Below are 20,152 nucleotides of genomic sequence, written 5' to 3'. Positions count from 1 at the left end.
TCTCTACTAAAAATTCAAAAATTAGCTGGGCATGGTGGCGTGCACCTGTAGTCCCAATTACTTGAAAGGCTGAGGCAAGAGAATCGCTCTAACCTGAGAGGAGGAGGTTGCAATGAGCCCAGATCGTACCACTGCACCCCAGCCTGAGCAACAGAGACTCTGTCTCAAAAACAAAACAAAAGCTCCAAATTTATGTTTTATATTTTTACCAGGAGCTTGGAGTAGAGATGAATATAAACCCTTACAACCATCGATGTCATCCTCAGTTTACTCTGGATCAAGCAAGAGTGCTCTCAAGTCAAAGCCCCCAAACCCAAGCCCTTAAAAGTTCTTTGTAATTATGAAACGAAGTTGCCCAGGAAAAGCACTGGTATGTGTCACTGGATGCGCTCACACATGATCCCTGGAAACAGTCACACTGAAGAGTAAACTTGAGATGGGCAATACTTCAAGCCTGTGTGAAATATACACAAAATGCTAACCACTGAAAAAGCAATATGGGCCTCCAGCAGCCCACCCTCATGCTGCCCACCCCCCAGGCCCTATCCTTGTCAAATGTAGAGACTTTGCCACTGAGTGTGACCCCCGCGACAGGAGGGTTAGTCAGCACCTACCCATCAGGCTTGCCAGCAGGGGAACTGGGCTTCACGGGGCTCGTTGGAGACGGACGTCCCTGCTTCTCGACGGTGAGCCTGACCAGCTCCTACCCCCACAAGAAAAAGGCAATGAGCAAAGCTCCCGTCACCACTGAGTTTCCATAAGAAGGCAGGCAGGTGCTGTCTATCCTCTGCTGCTGAGTCTCATTTCTGTGCCTACAGATTCCCCACGCACCATAAATGCAAGAATCACTTGCCTTAGGTAATCTGCATGACTTCCCAAATGTCCTCGGCCCTCCAAAAATACCTTCATGGCATGTCAAGAAGTTTCAAATGCGTAAAGGCACTTCCTCTTGGAAGGGGAAATGGCAAACCCCAGAGTCTCAAAATGATTGTTTATCAGACAAATTAAAATACGTGGCAGAAGAGATTCCCAGTCAGTTTGTTGGGGAATAACCCTGTTTCTAGTTCTCTAAAGTCATGAGATCGTATGCATGACGATGGCACTGGGTGGCTTCCCAAGGCCAGCTGGCCACAGGTGTGGTGGAGCAGCTAGCTGGTGGGGGTGGGTGGGGGCTGGTTGGGATCCTTGTTAATGGAGAAGGAGTTAAGGGGAGATAACCCAGCAAAGAAATCACTTTAGAACCATTAACTGAGAAAAAAGAAAAGAAAAATAGCCTTTTTCAAATCATAGCAAAAGAAAAAAAAGGGAAGACCTAAGGGCCCATGTGTTTTTTTAAAAAAGATGAGAATGCATTTTCTCCCAGTTTGATGAGTTTTGACAACCGCATATACCCAAGTAAGTGCCACTAAAAACACAAAGAACATTTCCAGCCAACCTGCCCTGCCCCAACCGTTTTTTAACTTCCATTATCATAGATTACTTTTGCCTGTCCTAGAACTTTATATAAATGCAACCATATCATATATACACTTTTGTGTCCACTTTCTTTTTAAAAACAGCTTTATGGATATATAATGCATATGCCATCAAATTCACCCATTTAAAGTGTACAATTCAGTGGTTTTTAGTCTGTTCACAGAGTTGTGTGACCATCAACACAATCAATTTTAGGACTTCTCATCACCCCAAAAGGAAACTCCACATTCCCCTCGACCCCCAGCCCCTGGCAGCCGCCAATCCACTTCCTGTCCACACATCTTTGCCTGCTCCATCCCCCAAGCTCAGCGTCAACGGTTGTGCTTCGTGTGTGCGAGGTGCCTGCTGCTCGCTGCCGGCAGTGTTCCCACGAGTGGATGCATCACAACTTCTCCCCCGGCCTTCCTGTCGATGGACATCTGGCCAGGGCCTACGTGTTTCAGCAGGAAGCTGTTTACAAGTTATAGAGGAGGTGGCAGTGGATGCCAGTGGGCAACACAGTAACCAGAGACCCTGAACCAGAGGCTGCCAAGCCTCTCCAGACTCAAAAACACCACACACAAAAACGACAGTGTATGCTGCAAATAAGTCAGAGTCAGTTATCATCCTTCCCAGTGCAAGGGTTCTTTCAAAAACACAAAAACTAGAAGGTGAACACACCAAAAAAAAATCAAACAAGAAAGTCACAGATACCAATGGTCAATAATCATAAGACATTCATCACCTTGGATGGTAATAAAATAGAAACTTCCAGATATAGTAGGTGGGAGCACCGCTTCAGACAGCCTCTCCAGAGGGATGACTTATCAGTATATATCAAAAGCCTTAAACATTTGCATCATGAGAATTTTGTACCAGGTGCAGTGGCTCATGCCTATAATCCTAGTACTTTGGGAGGCTGAGGGAGAAAGATTGCTTGAGCCCAGGGGTTCAAGGCTGCAGTGAACTGTAATCACACTCCAGTCTAGGTGAGAGATTAAGACTCCATCTCTTAAAAAAAGAATCTTGTCCTAGAAAAATGTCATGAATGTGTGCAAAAATTAAACCACAAAAGATGGTCATCACAGAATATACGTAAGATTATGTATCATTAATGTGATAATTTTGAATAGTTCAATATCCCACAATTAAATATTTGATAATATGTACTGATTACATAAGTCATGATAGAACCAGACAATGGGCCAACCATTACATTGTTATTAAAAACAAAGTCACAACAAGAATATGCACTGTATCATGGAAAGATGCTGTAATACATTAAGTGGAAAAATAGTTCTAGGTGATATGCTGGTATATATTGCATGTTTTGTAAACAAAGCCAAATCAAGAATATATGTAATACAAAAAATATGGCTATGAAATACCCCTTTATTTTGTTCTTTTTCTATTTTCTAAATTTTCTGAAATGAACACATATTACTTCTGAAATAACAATTAAACAAGCAAATCCCCCCCAAAACTAAATGCATCTATCAAACTCTTGGGCTCAAGTGGTCCTCCTGCTTTGGCCTCCCAAAGTGTTGGGATTACAGGTGTGAGCCACCATGCCCAGCCAGGCATATCCACAGACACAGGTTCAGTGTTACCCTACTCTGTGACAGTTGTTACCCCATTCAGATGCCTATTCTTGAAGAACTGTGGAGAAGCAAAATCTCTAAGAGCCAAGTACTAGCAAGAAAGGAGAACCTTAATACTTAGATGTTAGCATAATTTAGAAGTTAATATTTAAGGAGCAGTCATCTAGCTGGTGATTACAAACAGGACGAGATAGAGGATGAGAGACTACACAATCAGGGAAGAGAGCAATTAGGACAGAGGCAGCTCCCCTGCACCCTATCGCCTGGAGGAGGGGGGACAGTGGGAGACGCAGCTCTTCCTAAAAGTACAACGCCAGGCCCCAAAGAAGAGCATCACGGCCTTAGAGGGAGTTACAGAGTGCCAGAACACAGTGCCCTGGACACTCCACTTTCAGATTCACTCTTCTTTACAAGCAGAGCCAAAGGAACAGAAAGAAGTCTGTGTTGTTTGCATCTGTTGATACAGGAAAACATTCCCGACTCTTCATTGATTCATGAGCAATTATAATTAGATCGTCATTTTTCTGGAGAGGCAGCTGTAAACTCAACTAATGAATGATGGCAAAAGAATCCTGGAATGACAGGCACACATGTGCAGGCAGGCGCCCGAATTCAAAGATGATGTCATGATCCCAATCACGCTCCCTACACTAGCTCGCATGGCCTAGGCTTGAAAAGAGTATAGGCCGGGCGCGGTGGCTCAAGCCTGTAATCCCAGCACTTTGGGAGGCCGAGACGGGCGGATCACGAGGTCAGGAGATCGAGACCACCCTGGCTAACACGGTGAAACCCCGTCTCTACTAAAAATACAAAAAAAAAACTAGCCGGGCGAGGTGGCGGCGCCTGTAGTCCCAGCTACTCGGGAGGCTGAGGCAGGAGAATGGCGTGAACCCGGGAGGCGGAGCTTGCAGTGAGCTGAGATCCGGCCACTGCACTCCAGCCTGGGTGACAGAGCGAGACTCCGTCTCAAAAAAAAAAAAAAAAAAAAAAAAAAAGAAAAGAGTATAAAAGGGGGCGGGCTGCTTTTTAAACTTACCACCTATCTCCCTGCCTAGACAGAAGGTCTTTAGTCTTGACTTGCCTTAACTATCACAGAAGAGAAACCCTAAAATGTGCACATATCTAGCTACTGTGCTAACACCCCAATCTCATTGAAAGCTGACCATTTATAACTTGGCATGAGCCCAACACCTCCTACTGAAGGTAGAATTTTTTTTTGAGAGGGATGTCAGACTTTTTAATTGTCCTGAGGCACAAGTTAGAAAAGACTGAAAGACCGGGCACGGTGGCTCACTCCTGTAATCCCAGCACTTTGGGAGGCCAAGGTGGGTGGTTCATGTGTAGGTCAGGAGATGGAGAGCACGGTGAAACCTTGCCTCTACTAAAAATACAAAAAATTAGTCGGGCGCGGTGGTGGGCGCCTGTAGTCCCAGCTACTCGGGAGGCTGAGGCAGGAGAATGGCATGAACCCGGAAGGCAGAGCTTGCAGTGAGCCGAGATGGCGCCACTGCACTCCAGCCTGGGCAACAGAGCGAGACTCCGTTTTGAAGGAAAAAAAAAAAAAAAAGACTGATAAAAAGGCCAGGCGTGGTTGCTCATGCCTGTGATCTTAGCACTTTGGGAGGTCGAGACGAGTGAATCACTCAAGCCCAGGAGTTCAAAACCAGCCTGGGCAACATGGTAAAACTCTGTCTTTACCAAAAAAACAAATAAATAAATAAATTAGTTGGACGTGGTGGTATGCACCTGTGGTCCCAGCTACACAGGAGGCTGAGAATGGAGGATCACTTGAATCCAGAAGGTGGAGGTTGCAGTGAGCACAGTTTGTGCCATTGTTGCACTCCAGCCTGGGCGATAGAGTGAGACTGTCTCGGGGAGAAAAAAAAAAGAAAAAAGACTGTAAAAGACTACTCTAGAGTCTACGTCTACAACAGTGACTGGAAACTGCCAACTGGTCACTGAAAATCAGTTTTCAAAAGTCAAAAACGGTATTTGGAAAAGTAGCTCTCCAAATATGTAATACTTTACTTCCATGTTCATTTTATTCATATTGAAAATGATTATAGGCCGGGCGCAGTGGCTCACGCCTGTCATCCCAGCACTTTGCGGGGCCTAGGCGAGCGGATCACTGGAGGTCAGGAGTTCAAGACCAGCCTGGCCAACATGAAACCTTGTCTCTACTAAAGATAAAAAAAATTAGCCGGGCGTGGTAGTGGGTGCCTGTAATCCCAGCTACTGTAATCTCCTGCTGAGGCAGGAGAATCACTTGAACCCTGGAGGTGGAGGTTGCAGCGAGCTGAGATCATGCCTGGGCAACAAGAGTGAGACTCCGTCTCAAAAAAAAAAAAAAAAGAAAGAAAGAAAGAAAGAAAATAATCACAGAGAAGGAAGGGCTTAAATGACCTTTGACAAGTCAAAATACAGCTCTGGTGCTCAAGTAAGAGAGGAAATTAACTGGTTAAGTTGGGAAGAGGTGGGGTACTGATTTCAAAAGGTCATGCTGGGATATCTCTTTGACCTTGAGTGGCTCAGCCCCCAACAGCCAGGTGCTAGACTGGGTCTGGTTTTCAGAGAAAAACATTGAGGGTCTTTAAATTCCTCAGATTTCCTTCCTTCAAGAGTCACAACCACCTCTGAGCTACAGGCTCCCGGTGGAAAAGCAGCCCCAGAACCAGACGAGGTGACAGCGGTCTATCTCTTACCTGAGATTATAAGACTACCTGGAAAAGAGCCCTAATCACCGTCAAAAATGGTCACCGTGAGCCATTAGAAATGAACACTTCTCCAAGTAACACTGCTTCCCCACTGCCTCCTGGTTACCTAGTTCTTACCAGGTACTTTATATACTTTATCTTACTGAATCTCTCCTCAAATCTTCAGGACAAATATTGTAAAACCTACTTGAAACTCAGGGAAGTAACTTGCCCAAGGTTATACAGCTTGAACAAGTGGCATTTATGTGGAGGTTTAAATGATAAATGCTACTACCCATTCAGGGACAAAACCAAAGTAATCCTGTTTTATAACACCTGTTCAATCATTCAAAAAAAAAGAGGAAAGACTCCCTTGAACAACTGAATGGGTTACGTAAAGGATGGTGAGTCAGTGTAAAGGAGTGTGCAGCCCCTCCTCCAGTGGGCTGCCGACATCCTCGTGAGTGCGTTTCCCCCTGCACAGCTCCAGCCCCTCCCAGCTGTGGGAGGCTCTCTCACGCCACCAGGGCATGGGCTTGTAAGGTGTCCCAGGCCTGAAGGGTCAGCGAGAGATGTTGGAAGTCACAGCTGGCTTGTGGATGGGAGTGCAGAGAATCCTGTCCTCCCGTGGGAGGTAGCTCGGATGACATGGTGCGCAGGAGCCGGGGAGGGGGCAATGGGTTGGGGTGGGAATCATGCCCTTGCCACTGACTCTACTGCTCCACCTGGGCCTGAGTCTCCACACCTGTGAAAGGGGTAAGAGGCAGCCATTCATGCCTACTATGGAGGGTTGTCATGAGTATCAAGTGAGGATGATGTACAAAAAGCACTCAATAAATGTTAGCTATTATTACTATTAGACAATAACAACAAATGCCAACATCATAGTGTCTCGATCACTCTCACTGCCTGTAATGACTCCAGCATGAAAAGCTCCCAGCCACAGGCAGCTCCTGTCCATCCTCCAGATGCTGGCCTGTCTCTTCCTTGGGGAAGCGTCTCTGATCACCCTGAGAAAGGAAGATCATCATACCCTTTCATCGCACACTGTGCCATCTCCCCTGGCAGCGCTATACCACATGGGTGTGCCTTTGTGTTTATGGTCCTGTCCTCCTTAGACTTTAAGTGCCATAGGGCAGGGTCTGGGCCAGCTTTGCTCATATTCCCAATTCTCTCTCACTGCCTGGCACACAGAAGGTTCTCACTAAATGCTTCTTGAATAAATGAAACAAAACTGAATTTGTAAAGCTTCTCACCTAGAGAATCTTTGTTCTGGCTGACCTATTTTTAAAGCAATTGTGGAAAGTTATTTGCTCCGACATTGACAGGTTCATAATCTATAGGTTTCTCTCTCTTGTTTTTTTGTCCCAGTCACTTTGAAAAATCAAGGAAATTTTTCTTTCAGACATGCCTTTCAACTAACGAAGTGGTGCTGTAATGACTCCACAGAGGAAATGTACTTGGACTGTCACAAAGCTTTATGAATGGAAACTCACTCTCCTCCGTTTTGGCTACTCTAACTTGTGAACATCTCATGAGAATCAATTTGATAGAAGGAAACCTTAATAATGTTACCTGAAAAATAACAATTTTCAATAATAGCATTTTCAGAAGCCTGGACAGGAACAGCAGGAATTGGTGAGCCAGAGTGACTCGGGGCTGCTGATAAAGCCCCAGGCCATGTCCCACTCTGCCCTGCTGAACCCAATGTGCTACTGTGAGGACCAGACAGGATAACGTACGTGCCTGTCCTCCAAATCCTGGAACGGGCCATCAGGTCTGATCACAACAGCCACCCTGGGTTACATCCTTGAGTCTCGCTGCCCTAAGCAGATACTAGTAACTTTTTGGAATGAAGGGAACATGGGCAGGCTGGGCGCAGTGGCTCATGCCTGTAATCCCAACACTTTGGGAGGCCAAGGTGGGCGGATCACCTGAGGTCAGGAGTTCAAGACCAGCCTGGCCAACATGGTGAAACCCCATCTCTACTAAAAATACAAAATTAGCTGAGTGTGGTGGCTCACACCTGTAATCCCAGCATCTCGGGAGGCTGAGGCAGGAGAATCACTTGAATCTGGGAGGCAGAGGTTGCAGTGAGCCAAGATTGCACCACTGCACTCCAGCCTGCTTGACAAAGCGAGACTCCATCTCAAAGAAAAAAAAAAGGAGAACATGGGGGAATTCAGAAGAAAATACTGATGTCATCCAGGAAAGCCCCCTTTACATGAACTCCATGACCCCAGCAGACACACCAGCCTCCCCTTAAATGCTACTGGAGGTGGAGGGCCACCCAGATGTCCTGGCAAACACACATTTCATTCTGGAGCAATTTTCAATGCTGAGCAATGCTTTCTCAGCCTCTCTCTGTAATTTAAGCCCTTTGGGGGTCCTTATTCTACTCTCCAGAGCTGCTGGGGAATGTTAAGCCAAGGAGACGGCTTTCAGGAATTTGTTAGCCTGGTTGAGTGGGAAGGAATTGTTTTTGACCTGGGGTAAATACCTCAGCTGTAATTGTGGACTGAGGGGTTCAGAAAAGAGAGGGACGCAGGTTTTTCAAGCCAAGAGATCTGTTTACAAAGCATGCATCTAGCACCACATAATTAATAATAAATAGCAGCTAAGGCCTGACTGCTCCGTATGTGCCAGGTGCTGTTCTAGAAGCATTATGTGTATTGACTAGTGTAATTTTTCCTATAACCCTGCGATGCACAATGCTATTATTATCCCTATTTTATAAATGAGTTACTTAAGGTGCAGAGCAGCTGAGTAAATTGTTCAAGTTCATAGACTAGCAAGTGATGAACTTGGGATTCAAATCCATCCAGGCGCTAAGGCTGACCCCCTTTCTACTACATTATACGGCCTCACACAACAGCGGGGTTTCCACTGTCCTGCTGCCTGCAGCCCTGGCCCTGACCCAAAGACCCAATGGTTCATGTCCAACGTTCTGTCTTGCTCCCCATCCACTAGGACTTATTTTCTCTATTAGGATTTGTCCCCCTGATCCCAATTCCAGACCCTCTATGGCCTTTGCTTCCCATCTTAACTAGGATTCATAATTTCTTACACCGTTTCTGACTTCTCTGGATAGCAAATACACAGACCACATCATGGATGTCAAGTAAATATAGAAAGTTCCATTTCTTATTCAACTCACTCCTGCTTTTCTACCAAGAATCCTAGAAGTTCCCAGAATATGAAAAGGTAGCACTGATATGACATGCTGGGAGCTTTGCTTAAAGTCATTGTGAAAATGATCTCCATTGCATTTTGTCTAGCTGGTAAGCATGCTCAGCTAGCACAATGCTACGAAGGCTCACTGAAGATTTAAGGCAATGCTCAGTAAGGGCTGACTGCTCTGGGCAGCTTTTCCATAAGAGCCATTTTCACCAGTCCTGAGAGAAGTAAGTAGTTATGGGATACAGCGCACCAACACCAGAGACGCAGAAAGACATTCTAATGTTTGAAGGTTAGGAGCAAGATCTTATGTGACAAGCACCAGCAGGCAGGCTGCTCTAAGTCCCTGACCGGGACTGTCTGGAACCTGCACCGGTACCTTCACTCCATCCAGCACGGCCTTGATGACCCCCTTCACAGTCGTCACCATCTCCTTGTCTTCTGAGTTCACACCTTCCAGCATCACTTGGTCAGACCAGCGAATGAGGTTGGCGAGACTTTGGTACACTCGGCTATAGCAGGAAGAGAGGGCTGAGCTACAGGGAAGAGAAGAATGGAAAAAAAAGAAAACCTAAAGCATGACCATCACTTAGCACAGAGCCAGCTTCTCGGTGACGAGGGTGTGTTTCCCCATCTTTCTTTGTGCAAAATCCACACCGCCTTTTAATAAGCAAACTTCTCCCATGAGCCTTTTTCCTTACATCCAACAAAGATTTTGTGGAGCTTTATATTCTAATCTGCGTTTCAAAATTTTTTCATTTCCAAAATGGAACATTACAAAAATTCCACCACGATAGTTAAGATGCTTTTTCAAACTTCACATCCTTCTACAAGATTCTGATCACATGTCTCAAGGAGTGCCCCATCTTCCCTTCCTTCTAGCTGCTAATCACTAGACCAGGTCCAGGGAGCGTATACTGACTGTCAGCAATTAGAATAAAATCTATTTTAGATGTGCCACAAGGAGCCGACAGGTTTGCGGGATTTTAACAGTCATGAACTCAAAACAGGTCTGCAGTTTATTAGAACTCCTCTGTCAGGGGGCCAGCTTCATCATCCTCTGCATTATAACCATGAGACGGAAGTCAGGAGCGCACGAATGAAGACTATTTTGAGGATAGTAAATCAGGGGCGAGGGGGCCTGTGATGGTGGTGGGGATGTGAGGGTGGGAACGCAGGTGAGTGAGTGTGTGTGTGTGTGTGTGTGTGTGTGTGTGTGGCACCACACTACCAGTTATACTGTGATGCCAGCGCCCACGAACAGAAGCCCTGAGTGCCTCAGTGATTGTAGAGTAGCAGTCGGATGGAGGTGTTTACATCTTTCACATATTTTTAAATAACTAATTTCCCTAGGAATTGTGGAAAGGATTATTTTTCCATTTCAAATAATTATAACAGAGGAAGAGCAACAATATAGAAAATTTATGTGTTGAAACCCCCTCTAGTCCAAAAAAAAAAAAAAAAAAACCAAAATGATGCAGACATTTAGGAGCCAAAGATGTAACTTTGAGGAAAATATATAATATTGTAAGATAGGATTTAAACAAGTTCTAAAAACAAAGCCACTTAAAACAAAAATGTGGACCAAATAGTGCTTTAATGAGGAGCTCTTCAGAATCAGGTAAGGAGGAAACAATTATTGCAAGGGATCTCAAGTTTCCATTTAGCCAGGCGTTCCACTCTGCATGTTCCAACAGAACGAAAGGGTCAGAAGCAAACTTTCTTTTTCTTTTGAAAAGAATGAAAGCAAACTTATCAAGTCCCTTAAAACAAACAAACAAAATTCCCAAAGGAGCCCCGAGAAAGCCAGGATCGGGCTACTTTAGAAGATGGTATGGATGGAAAGTATTTGTTGTTGGAACTACTCTCTTAGGAAAGAGGATGGAGAGGGGAAAACAAAGACCCTGCAGTCTCTCCTGGGGTTTTGGACCAGAGCTAAGCTCATCCTGCAGGGGAATGTGCTTCTAACGGCGGGGCTGCACCTCGCTCTGCTTCCTGGCAAGGCCAGGTGAGGCCTCTTGACAGAAGCCTGCGGCCTTCCCGAGGTGCTGCAGGACGATTCCACCGGAGAAAACATCTCACTGTTACACTGCTGGTAACGGTGAGGTGAAAGAGGTGAAACACTTTTATTCACTACTTCCTTTCTGCCTGTATTGGATGCTAACGTTTCCCTGAAGGTGCTGGAAATGTCCAGCCTTCCTGTCATTAGCTTGGAAGCAGAAGATTCCTGTGTCAAGGGGCTAAGACATAAGAAAGGAAGGAGAGTTGAGGACTATAAAAATGCCATCTGAGGCCCAGCTGCTGGCTCATTTCCACAATGGAGCAAAGCCCTCCGCGTGTGACAAGTGTAACTGTTGCTCTCATATGGGCCTCCGGGTGCCTCACTCGGGAATCCTCCATTCACAGCTCATGCTAAGAGCCAGCTGCTTGTTGGAGGCCAGCTTATCACCGTCCCAGGAACTGAGGTGAGGGCGGCAAAGGGCCTGCTTGCAAGGACCCGCCTCGCAGAAGAAACGGGAAAGGACCTTCCAGCTCGCAAACTGCCCTTAGGGAGGAAAGAGATAATGCAAAGCATCTAAAAGGAGCATCTGAGGAGGTATTTCCAATCACTGTGGGAGACCAAAAAGCCACCTCCACTAGCCTGAAAGAATTTCAGAAGGAAAACCCCTTCAACAGGATTAGTCAAAGGACGACCAGAAAACAAACCATATTTCATGGGTCCTTACAGCCACACCCAGGCACTTCCCATTTTCTCCTCTAGGAAATGGTTCTAGACATTCAATGTCAATTCAGAGCCACCCCTCAACAGACACAAAATACCCCCAGCCATTACCATGTGACCTGATCAATTCTTACCCGGAGTTTGCAAGTGACCTACCTCCAAACAGCGCCCTGGATCCAGGAAGCAAGACTGCTAGCAGCACCACGCTCTGGGTGTGAGGGTCCAGGGGACACTATCCTGGCCTCTCCCAAAGAGGCTTAGCGCCTGAGGGTGCAGGGTGAAGTGATCACTCCCCTCTTCCCACTGTTCCCCTCTCACCCACGCCCTAGGACGTATACCCTCTGCCCATGACTGCCCGAGTCGCTGCCCTCCCCTTCCCGGGACACACCAGGCCCAGTGGCCTCAGTTCCTTTGCTCTTGTTCTCCTGCCCCCACTGCTAATCCAACTGCTGCTTTCCCTCAAGTCGGGCTCCAAGAACTACCCAGTCGAGGTTTCATCAGATCAAGTCCAACACCCACGTAGCTCTCCTTTCTTCAAACTCCAACAGAGCTTCCTCTCTGTACCATAAAACAAGGGCTGTATCATAGAACAGAGGGAGCTGATTTGTTTCAACTAGGCTTTAACTCTTCCAAGGCAGAGACCACCACTTGAGACCAGGTCCACAAGAACATGTTCTAAAAGGGCATCCATACATCTGACTGTGGCATGATGTCACCATTCACTCCCAGGAGCCCAGCACCGAACCCTTCTACGAGCTGAAGCTGGATTGACTCTGGAAAAGACAGAGTGAACACAAGCATGTCCTGCTTCCTCCCTGTCACCAACCAGTGCCAGCGAGCTTCTGGCCAGAAGACCACAGTCTCCACGGGTCAGCTGAAACTCCAGGGTGGAAGCGCCAGGGCAGAGTTTCTTATAAATAAAGACATTATTTGCTTTATCCCCCAGAAGAAGAAAACTATGAACTTCATTGCCAAGTTCTGAAAGCAGTTCATAAAAGCTTAGCCTCACGGGGCTAAATGAACACTAAGCCATCTTGGGGAATTGTGACAGAGAAGCATTTATCTTGAACAGGTACCATGGAAGAAAAACAAAAAAATGTGCCAGCCTCTTAAGAAAAAGCTCCTGCTAGGCTTTCAATTCAGATTACATTTGGTACTGCTTTTCTTTTCACATTTAACAATAAATACAGGACAAGCTGCTAACTAACCTGTAAGAGGAAAATGCACTCCAGCAATGAAAGTATTACCCAACAAAAGCCTCCTGGGGTAAAGGCTCGCTCCATGTCCCCTGCACGGAGTGCTTGTAATTTTATGTTGCCTCAGCATCCGTTTTAAAATATGTTTAGCTTTCTCATACCAGAAGTAGGGCTCACGAACCCTTGACAAGGTTCCTAATACTACATCCCACCTGACTGGCTCTAGCCGGTGGCCAGACAGAAACTAAAGGCATCTCTGCCCGCCAGCAGGCTGGCTCCTGGCTTACCTACTGCTCCTTTAAACAGACCATTTGCCTGAGAACTTAAAGTAACCACCTCTTAGTCACAGGCTGCGCCTCCTGAACGCATGCCTGCTTGCTTTAAACCCACCAATTAAAGCTCACTGCAGGAGGCCTGTTTGGATAAGGCCCGCCCTGGACCCAATAACCCCAGTAATGGCGCTGGTCCACAGGGTCCCTCCTCTCTCTCCCAGCTTGTGCTTCTTTGCCTCCCTGTGCAGCCTCCAGGCTGCTGTGTAACCCCCAAGGTCTAAGGTACCAGAAAACTCTTAGCTTGTGAGCCTGCAGTCCAGCTCCTGCCAGTGAAGCCTGCGAAGAGCCTCATGCAGGTGGAGGCCCTGCTGGTGCTCTTCAGTCAGGGCCTCGGGTGATGACTGGAAACAGTAGCTTCCAGCTGACAGATAATGAAACTCAAAAAGTTTCATTCAAAACAGGCTCCCCCCACCTGCAGTGAATCCAGGCTCCAAGTCTGGGAGGTGTCCTGGCTTGACACAGTTAAGCGCTGCGCGGCCCACACTCTAACAGGGCTTCCCTACCTGCCTCTCTTGGCCTAATCATCTAAGCAGCTGGACACTGATAGGACTGAGTGGACATGTTAGGTGATTGACGGCTTCAGGAGAAATGTATCCAAACCAATGTGACTACTGCCAATGAGCTAAGGCAAAGAAATGACCACAAACTTACACTGTGGCCACATCCCTAGGGATGGCAGAGATGTGTCCCGGGCTTCAGGAGTAATAGTGACCTCAACTCTGAGATGGCATCAAGGGACAGTTGTGGGGGGATGGGTCAGGGGAAGGATGAGGGGTGATGGAGTCCTTTTCCTCAAGGTTCCTAGGAACCTTGAGTTTCCAGTGCCACCAAACCAAGATGCCTCCAAGGCTTCCATTGTTCTGATACAGCCAAGGACGTCAGAGCCACTCACCTGTGCTGAATTCGAGGATCGTTTTGCACCAGGGGTAAGATGGCCTCCAGCACCTTGCTGGCTGACCCTGGAAGCATCTCCAGTACCTTCTTATCAATTGCCATTTTGTCCACAATGGTCTTAAAGTAGCGCAGGGCACTGACAACTTCCTTCTCTTTCTCCTCCAGCCAGCTCAGGTTCTGAAAGGAGACGTTCAGCATAAGGAGGAGGAGAGAGATTAAAGGGAGCTATTTTGAAAAAATAAAGGAACATTTTCTTTAAACCAGCCTGAGATCGATAGGAATGGAAAGGCTCTTGCTACAGAAACCAAGCCAGGTCATTTTTCTAAGGACTGTAATCAGGAGACAGAGGGTAGAGCTGAAGGAAGAAGGGGGCTTGGACCAAGAAAGCTCATCCAGAAATTTCTGAATTCCCTTTCCAGACTCTGAGGTCCTGAAAACCACTTCTCCTGTCTGTCCTCATCAGCCACACTGACAGACCACCACTGACCCCATTAAGTAGAGTAAGGACTAGTTTGCTGACGACTTGGAGAAGCAACAGTCAAGGCCCATGGTACATCTGTATCCTGTAAATCACATCAAGAAACTCCAGGCTTTTGTTTCAAAGATCTGAGGGACTGTGTAAGACCAGTCCGGGGCATGAAGGGCTGAAACCCATTCCCTGAGGACTCCTCACTAGGTTCTCAGATTGTTCACCCCACTGAAGTCCCCACAGCTAGAAGGGGCAGGAAGTCTGGGGAGAGAAGGCAGAGAAGCCAGAGTAGATGACACTGCTTCTCAAGATTCAATGACTACTCATGCAGCAGGCGCCAGCAGCATTCATGCTCCCTCTGCTCCTGAGAGAAAGAGAAAATACAGAGCCCTGCGCTTTCCAGTGCTTAAGCCACAACCCCAAGCTTTTCTCCCTGACCGTGGGGGGCCTTGGATCCAGTTGGTGGGTCTACATACCCCTTTCGTTCTTCTCTCCAACTTCCCCTCTACTTGCCCAGATGTCAATGATCCAGGTCTCAGCTGGCTGGCAGGGGAAGGAGGCTGAGAGTAATCTACAGAAATGGAATCTCTGAACCTGTTCTGGTTTGGGAGGTTGTCCTTTTAAAAAAAAAAGAGTAGTCTACAGAATGGATAAATCCCAAAATGGGCAGTGTACTCAAGTAGTCAATTACATGTCCAGTGCAAATTAAGAGGGGTGTGTATGAGGCAAACAGCCACCTGCAGGATCTCAGAAGTCTAGAGGATGTAAATAAAAACAACTGAGGGCAAGAAGATAATTTCTAGAAAAAGGTGATTTAAACAATATAAATATACAAACAAATGGTAGAAATTAATAAAAAGTACTTATGATTCTGAACACTAGCTCTTTTCTTCTAAAACAGTGCAGACTGGCCAGGTGAGGTGGCTCACACCTATAATCCCAGCACTTTGGGAGGCCAAGGCGGGTGGATCACTTCAGCCCAGGAGTCAAGACCAGCCTGGGCAACATAGTGAGACACTGTCTCAATTAAAAAAAAAAACAAAGTTTAAAAAAAGGTGCAGAATATCATTTTAAGTATAAAACAGTTCAATAGTGGAGGCTTTTATTTCATGGGAATGTCAAAAGAAAAATCTATAAATGGCTACTTTTAGTCAGACAATGTGCAAAAGACTGGGTCATTTCTTCCATAGAGTCTTTCCCAGAAGGTGTCCCATAGACCAGAAGACACAATTCTCCGCGGGTGGGGGAAGTGCCCCCTCCTCATCCCCATCCCTGGGTCCTGAACCCTGGCTTTATTCTTCTCTTTTCACTACCTGACAGACTTGTTTATGGTCTGTTTCCAAGAGGCTGGGCGCTTGCTTTTCCACCTTGTGGACCAGAGCTCTCTGCTTCATGTCATCTGCCTGGGGCAGGGTGGAACCTGAGGGTGAAGGAGTCGCAGTGCCAACAGACCTCAGATGTGCCTAAAGCCACAGTCAGCCAGGCAAGAAGAGGACTATGACAGTAACACTGCCACCTTAGCACATCAGAAAGTGTTAGAGACCACCAATGATGAAACTTGGTGAGGAACAGAAAACATTTTAAGAAGATGTGTCATCAGGTTTGCTGGGGAGAAAGTGGCTAATCTGAAGATGGGAGGCACTCGAAAGTGGCAAGGCACTTCAGAGCAGAGAGTTCTTCTGCCATTGCGGAGAGATCAAATCAGCCGTTTAAGAGTCAGGCTGCTTGGCCGGGTGCGGTGGCTCAAGCCTGTAATCCCAGCACTTTGGGAGGCCGAGACGGGCAGATCATGAGGTCAGGAGACGGAGACCATCCTGGCTAACACGGTGAAACCCCGTCTCTACTAAAAAATACAAAAAACTAGCCGGGTGACGTGGCAGGCGCCTGTAGTCCCAGCTACTCGGGATGCTGAGGCAGGAGAATGGCATAAACCCGGGAGGCGGAGCTTGCAGTGAGCTGAGATCTGGCCACTGCACTCCAGCCTGGGTGGCAGAGTGAGACTCTATCTCAAAAAAAAAAAAAAAAAAAAAAAAAAGGGTCGGGCTGCCCTGGGCTCCTCCTAAAGGAGCCAACAATGTAATGTAGCACAGCCAGGCTGCCTCCGAGAACTCAGATTCCATTCCCAGAATTAATGGCCTCTGAGTGTTGTGCATTCTCCAGCCTTTCAGCTGTCAAGCTGGGGCTCCTTGTGAATGCAGCTGGCAGTGAGAGTTCACAGCTACACACCCACATCCAGCACTGGTTCGGACTGGGGACTCCATGCCTTGGCTTTGCTGAAGGTGCCTCGTTGCATAACCTGAGGGCAGGTGCGTTCACCTGTGCACCCCTCCTGCTGTGAGGGATGGGTTGCCATCGTTGGTCCACATAAGCCTGGAAACTAAATCAGGCTGTCTGTGTCTGGGGATGGCTTAGAGACAAGGCCAACTACTGGGCTTCGGGCTTGTCATGCACAAAATGGGGAGAATAACATCTGCCCCATGTAACTAAAGAGGTGACTGTGGCGGACTGAATGAGAATGCATATGGAAGTGGTTCACAACATTTAACAGGCACTATACCAACACCAGAGACCATATACCTGGCAGTAATAAAGCAGAGAAAGAGGGCCTAGGATGGGAACATCTGGAAAGGGAAGAAACAGGCCAGATCATAGCTGCCATTCATCGGGGACATGGAGGCACCCACCATGCTATGGATTTTATACAGGCTATTTTGTTTGAAGGTTACAACCACCCTGTGAAGTGGATACTATTATTTCACAGGTGGGGAAACTGAGGCTTGGTGGGGTGTGGGGGAGGTTAAGCAACTTGCCCAAGGAGACACAGCTGTAGTGACAGATACGGAATTTGAACTTGGTCTGTCTGAGTTCAGAGCCTGGAGAGATGGAAAGGAAAAGAAAGACCAGATCAGAAATGTGCTGAAGTTAAAAGGTTGATTTGAGATCCCCTGGTCTAAAGATCTCATTTAATAAACGAGTAAACTAAGACCAAGATGGCAGAGGTGGACAGAAAACCCCCATTGCCTTTCCTGCCCTGTGGGTCATATTCATTCCTGATGCCCAGGCTGTGGCTCCACAGCCATGTGCCGTCACAGGAGATGGCGGGGTGAGGAACACTGGCCCTCCTCTCCAGATGCTTCTCTCCGCACAGCTGTGCTGCATCCGGGACACTCCAACTTGCCCTGTCACTCCTTGTCCCATCTGCAGCCCTGGTGCCTCCCCTCTCCACAGCAACGCAAGCCTCATTTCCACACTATAGGACAGTGTAACCGGAAAATGTGGGTTAAGCTGGAGAGTGAGGGGAGGGCAAGTCACAATCAGTATAACAAAACACTAGAATTGTAGGATTTAAAAAAAAATGGCAAAGCAACATCATTCTTCTCCATTAGCCCAGGACAGTGAGGCCTAGGAAGAAGACATGGCTAACACAGATATTGGTTACAATGAGAGCACCAAATCACCACCTGCCACCAGGCTGTCCGGCAGCAGCAGCTCCCTGCTTCTATTTCATAAGATCTGAAGAGCTGAAGGGGAAGGGCTTTCAGGAATCCACCCAAGAGCCCTGGGATCCAACTTCTGTCCAAATGCCCTCAGAGATGGGGCACTCACACCTCCCAGGACCCCCTGCTCACTGCTCACTGTAATTATACCTTTGGACTCCCAGTATGTGGCTAAATTTCCTCTACCACTTTAGCACTGCAGCTTACTGCTAGACTTGTTAAAAGGCTGCAAAAAAGTTTAGAAGCTCATCACAATGTACTCTGAATTTTAAAATTCACTAAGAAGATGCAAGAGACTGCTAATATGGAATCAGTCTGGGAAGACAACAGAATATAGTGAGAAAAACAGATTTTGATGAAGAAAAGGTGCACCAGGGCCAACACTGCACAGTGGGAATAATAAAAGCTTTCCCACACAATTATGGTGAGGAGTAAATAAGACAGCGTGTCTGAAACCACCCAGGACAGGGCTGGGGCAAGGAGGAGCCCTTGAGAAGTGGCAGCGAATCTGAAAATGTACTTTCATCTCCCTGCACTTCCATTTCCCTCGTATCTGAGCAGGGAAAGCCATGTATACGACCTGAAGTAAAATAAGAATGTATGTAATCATTCCCTAAGTGGTAAGAGAGCTAATGAATAATCAACGAGGGCAGCAGATGACAGACCCACTGTAAGGTTTCTTGCACATAATCCTCTAAGTCCACATACTCTGGCAGGTTTCTCAACGCTTCTGGTTCTGTCCATGGGCCTCCACAAAGCAACAGGTTTGCATTTACTTGTCCCATACAGGTGGCTTGGGACAGAGCACAGTCATCCAGCCCTTCCTAATGGGCAATGACGAAAAAGGGGATAACATTCCTTCTTGGGTGAAGATCGCATCTATAGCTCCTTGCTACAGAACAGATTTCTCTTGGCACTACTGACATTTTGGGGCAGAGAATTCTTTGTTGTATGTGGGGACTGTCCTGTCCTGTATATTGTAGGATGTTTAGCAGCTTCCCAACCCCTACCCACTAGAAGCCAGTAACATCTGCTTTGCCTTCCTATGGCAACAACCAAAAATGTCTCCAGACATTGCCAAATGGCCCTTGGGGTTTACAGGCACCCCACTAAATGAGGGGTATACTTTAGCACTGAATTTTTCTCCATGATCTCTCCTGGAAAAATGAACAAAGGGGAAAATCCCGGCCGGGTGCGGTGGCTCATGCCTGTAATCCCAGCACTTTGAGAGGATGAGGTGGGCAGATCACTTGAGGTCAGGAGTTTGAGACCAGCCTGGCCAACATGGCAAAACCCCGTCTCTACTAAAAATACAAAAATTAGCCAGGAGTGGTAGAGGACGCCTGTAGTCCCAGCTACACGGGAGGCTGAGGTGGGAGAACTGCCTGAGCCTGGGAGGCGGAGACTGCAGTGAGCCAAGATTGCTCCACTGCACTCCAGCCTGGGCGACAGAGACTCTTGTCTCAAAACAAACAAACAAACAAAAAACAACAAAAACAACAACAACAAAAAGCAGGGAAATCCCAGAAATTGAGTGGCTGAACAGTTTCATATCAGAGTTCACTAGCAGAATAACGTTGTTAGTAAGTGAATCATTTTACTCTGCCTGCCTGGACTAGTGTTGGATGACAATAACACTCTATTTGTAGTTAATACTAACTCGGCTACAAGAGGTTATAAACAGGTTGTAATAAAAAATAACTGTGGCACAGACCAAATCCACTGTACTATTCTTCAATCTGGAATTTAGATCAATCTGGCAAACACTGACTATTTCCCTCTTGTCAGCCACCTTTTGTTAAAAGAGGAGGCAAGAAAAACTATTTTTCAACAAAAGACTATTAGATTTAAAACCTTTACTTTCCTCCACTTTTAACTATAATTTTAAGATATTCTGCTGGTCAACATAAAAAACAAAAATAGATGAATTGCAAAATTCAAGAATTATGTATTTAAATAACAGGCTAGCTTGTACCAGCTGCATTAAACTGATGGCTGTGACTGTAGTTCTGCTACACAGAAATTATACTTTGGATAAGCACTAAAGGATTAATAACACCTGTCTACAAGGTTTGTTTTATTTTACATTACTAAGTTTAGTTTTATTTTATTTATT

At 46.6% G+C, this 20,152-nt stretch overlaps 1 protein-coding gene across 8 annotated transcripts in view; it reads right to left on the bottom strand.

The window, feature by feature from the left end:
* The window catches only part of RAPGEF1 (Rap guanine nucleotide exchange factor 1), a 162,968-nt gene that overhangs the window by 54,304 nt on the left and 88,512 nt on the right, over positions 1–20,152 (bottom strand). For 7 of the 8 annotated variants that reach the window (XM_030919859.1, XM_030919855.1, XM_010372845.2 and 4 more), the window contains 3 exons: positions 14,069–14,247; positions 9,306–9,462; positions 615–703 (listed from right to left, as the gene is read on the bottom strand). In XM_030919859.1, coding sequence (XP_030775719.1) covers positions 615–703; positions 9,306–9,462; positions 14,069–14,247 — 425 coding nt within the window. Of the gene's footprint in view, positions 1–614; positions 704–9,305; positions 9,463–11,804; positions 11,828–14,068; positions 14,248–20,152 lie in introns of those variants that run through there. The other variant, XM_030919861.1, reaches the window with a different exon arrangement.

Source organism: Rhinopithecus roxellana, chromosome 16 (genome assembly GCF_007565055.1).
Source record: "Rhinopithecus roxellana isolate Shanxi Qingling chromosome 16, ASM756505v1, whole genome shotgun sequence".
Taxonomy (NCBI): Eukaryota; Metazoa; Chordata; class Mammalia; order Primates; family Cercopithecidae; genus Rhinopithecus; species Rhinopithecus roxellana.
Note: the sequence above shows the minus strand (reverse complement) of the source record. Positions and strands in the feature narration are given on the sequence as shown.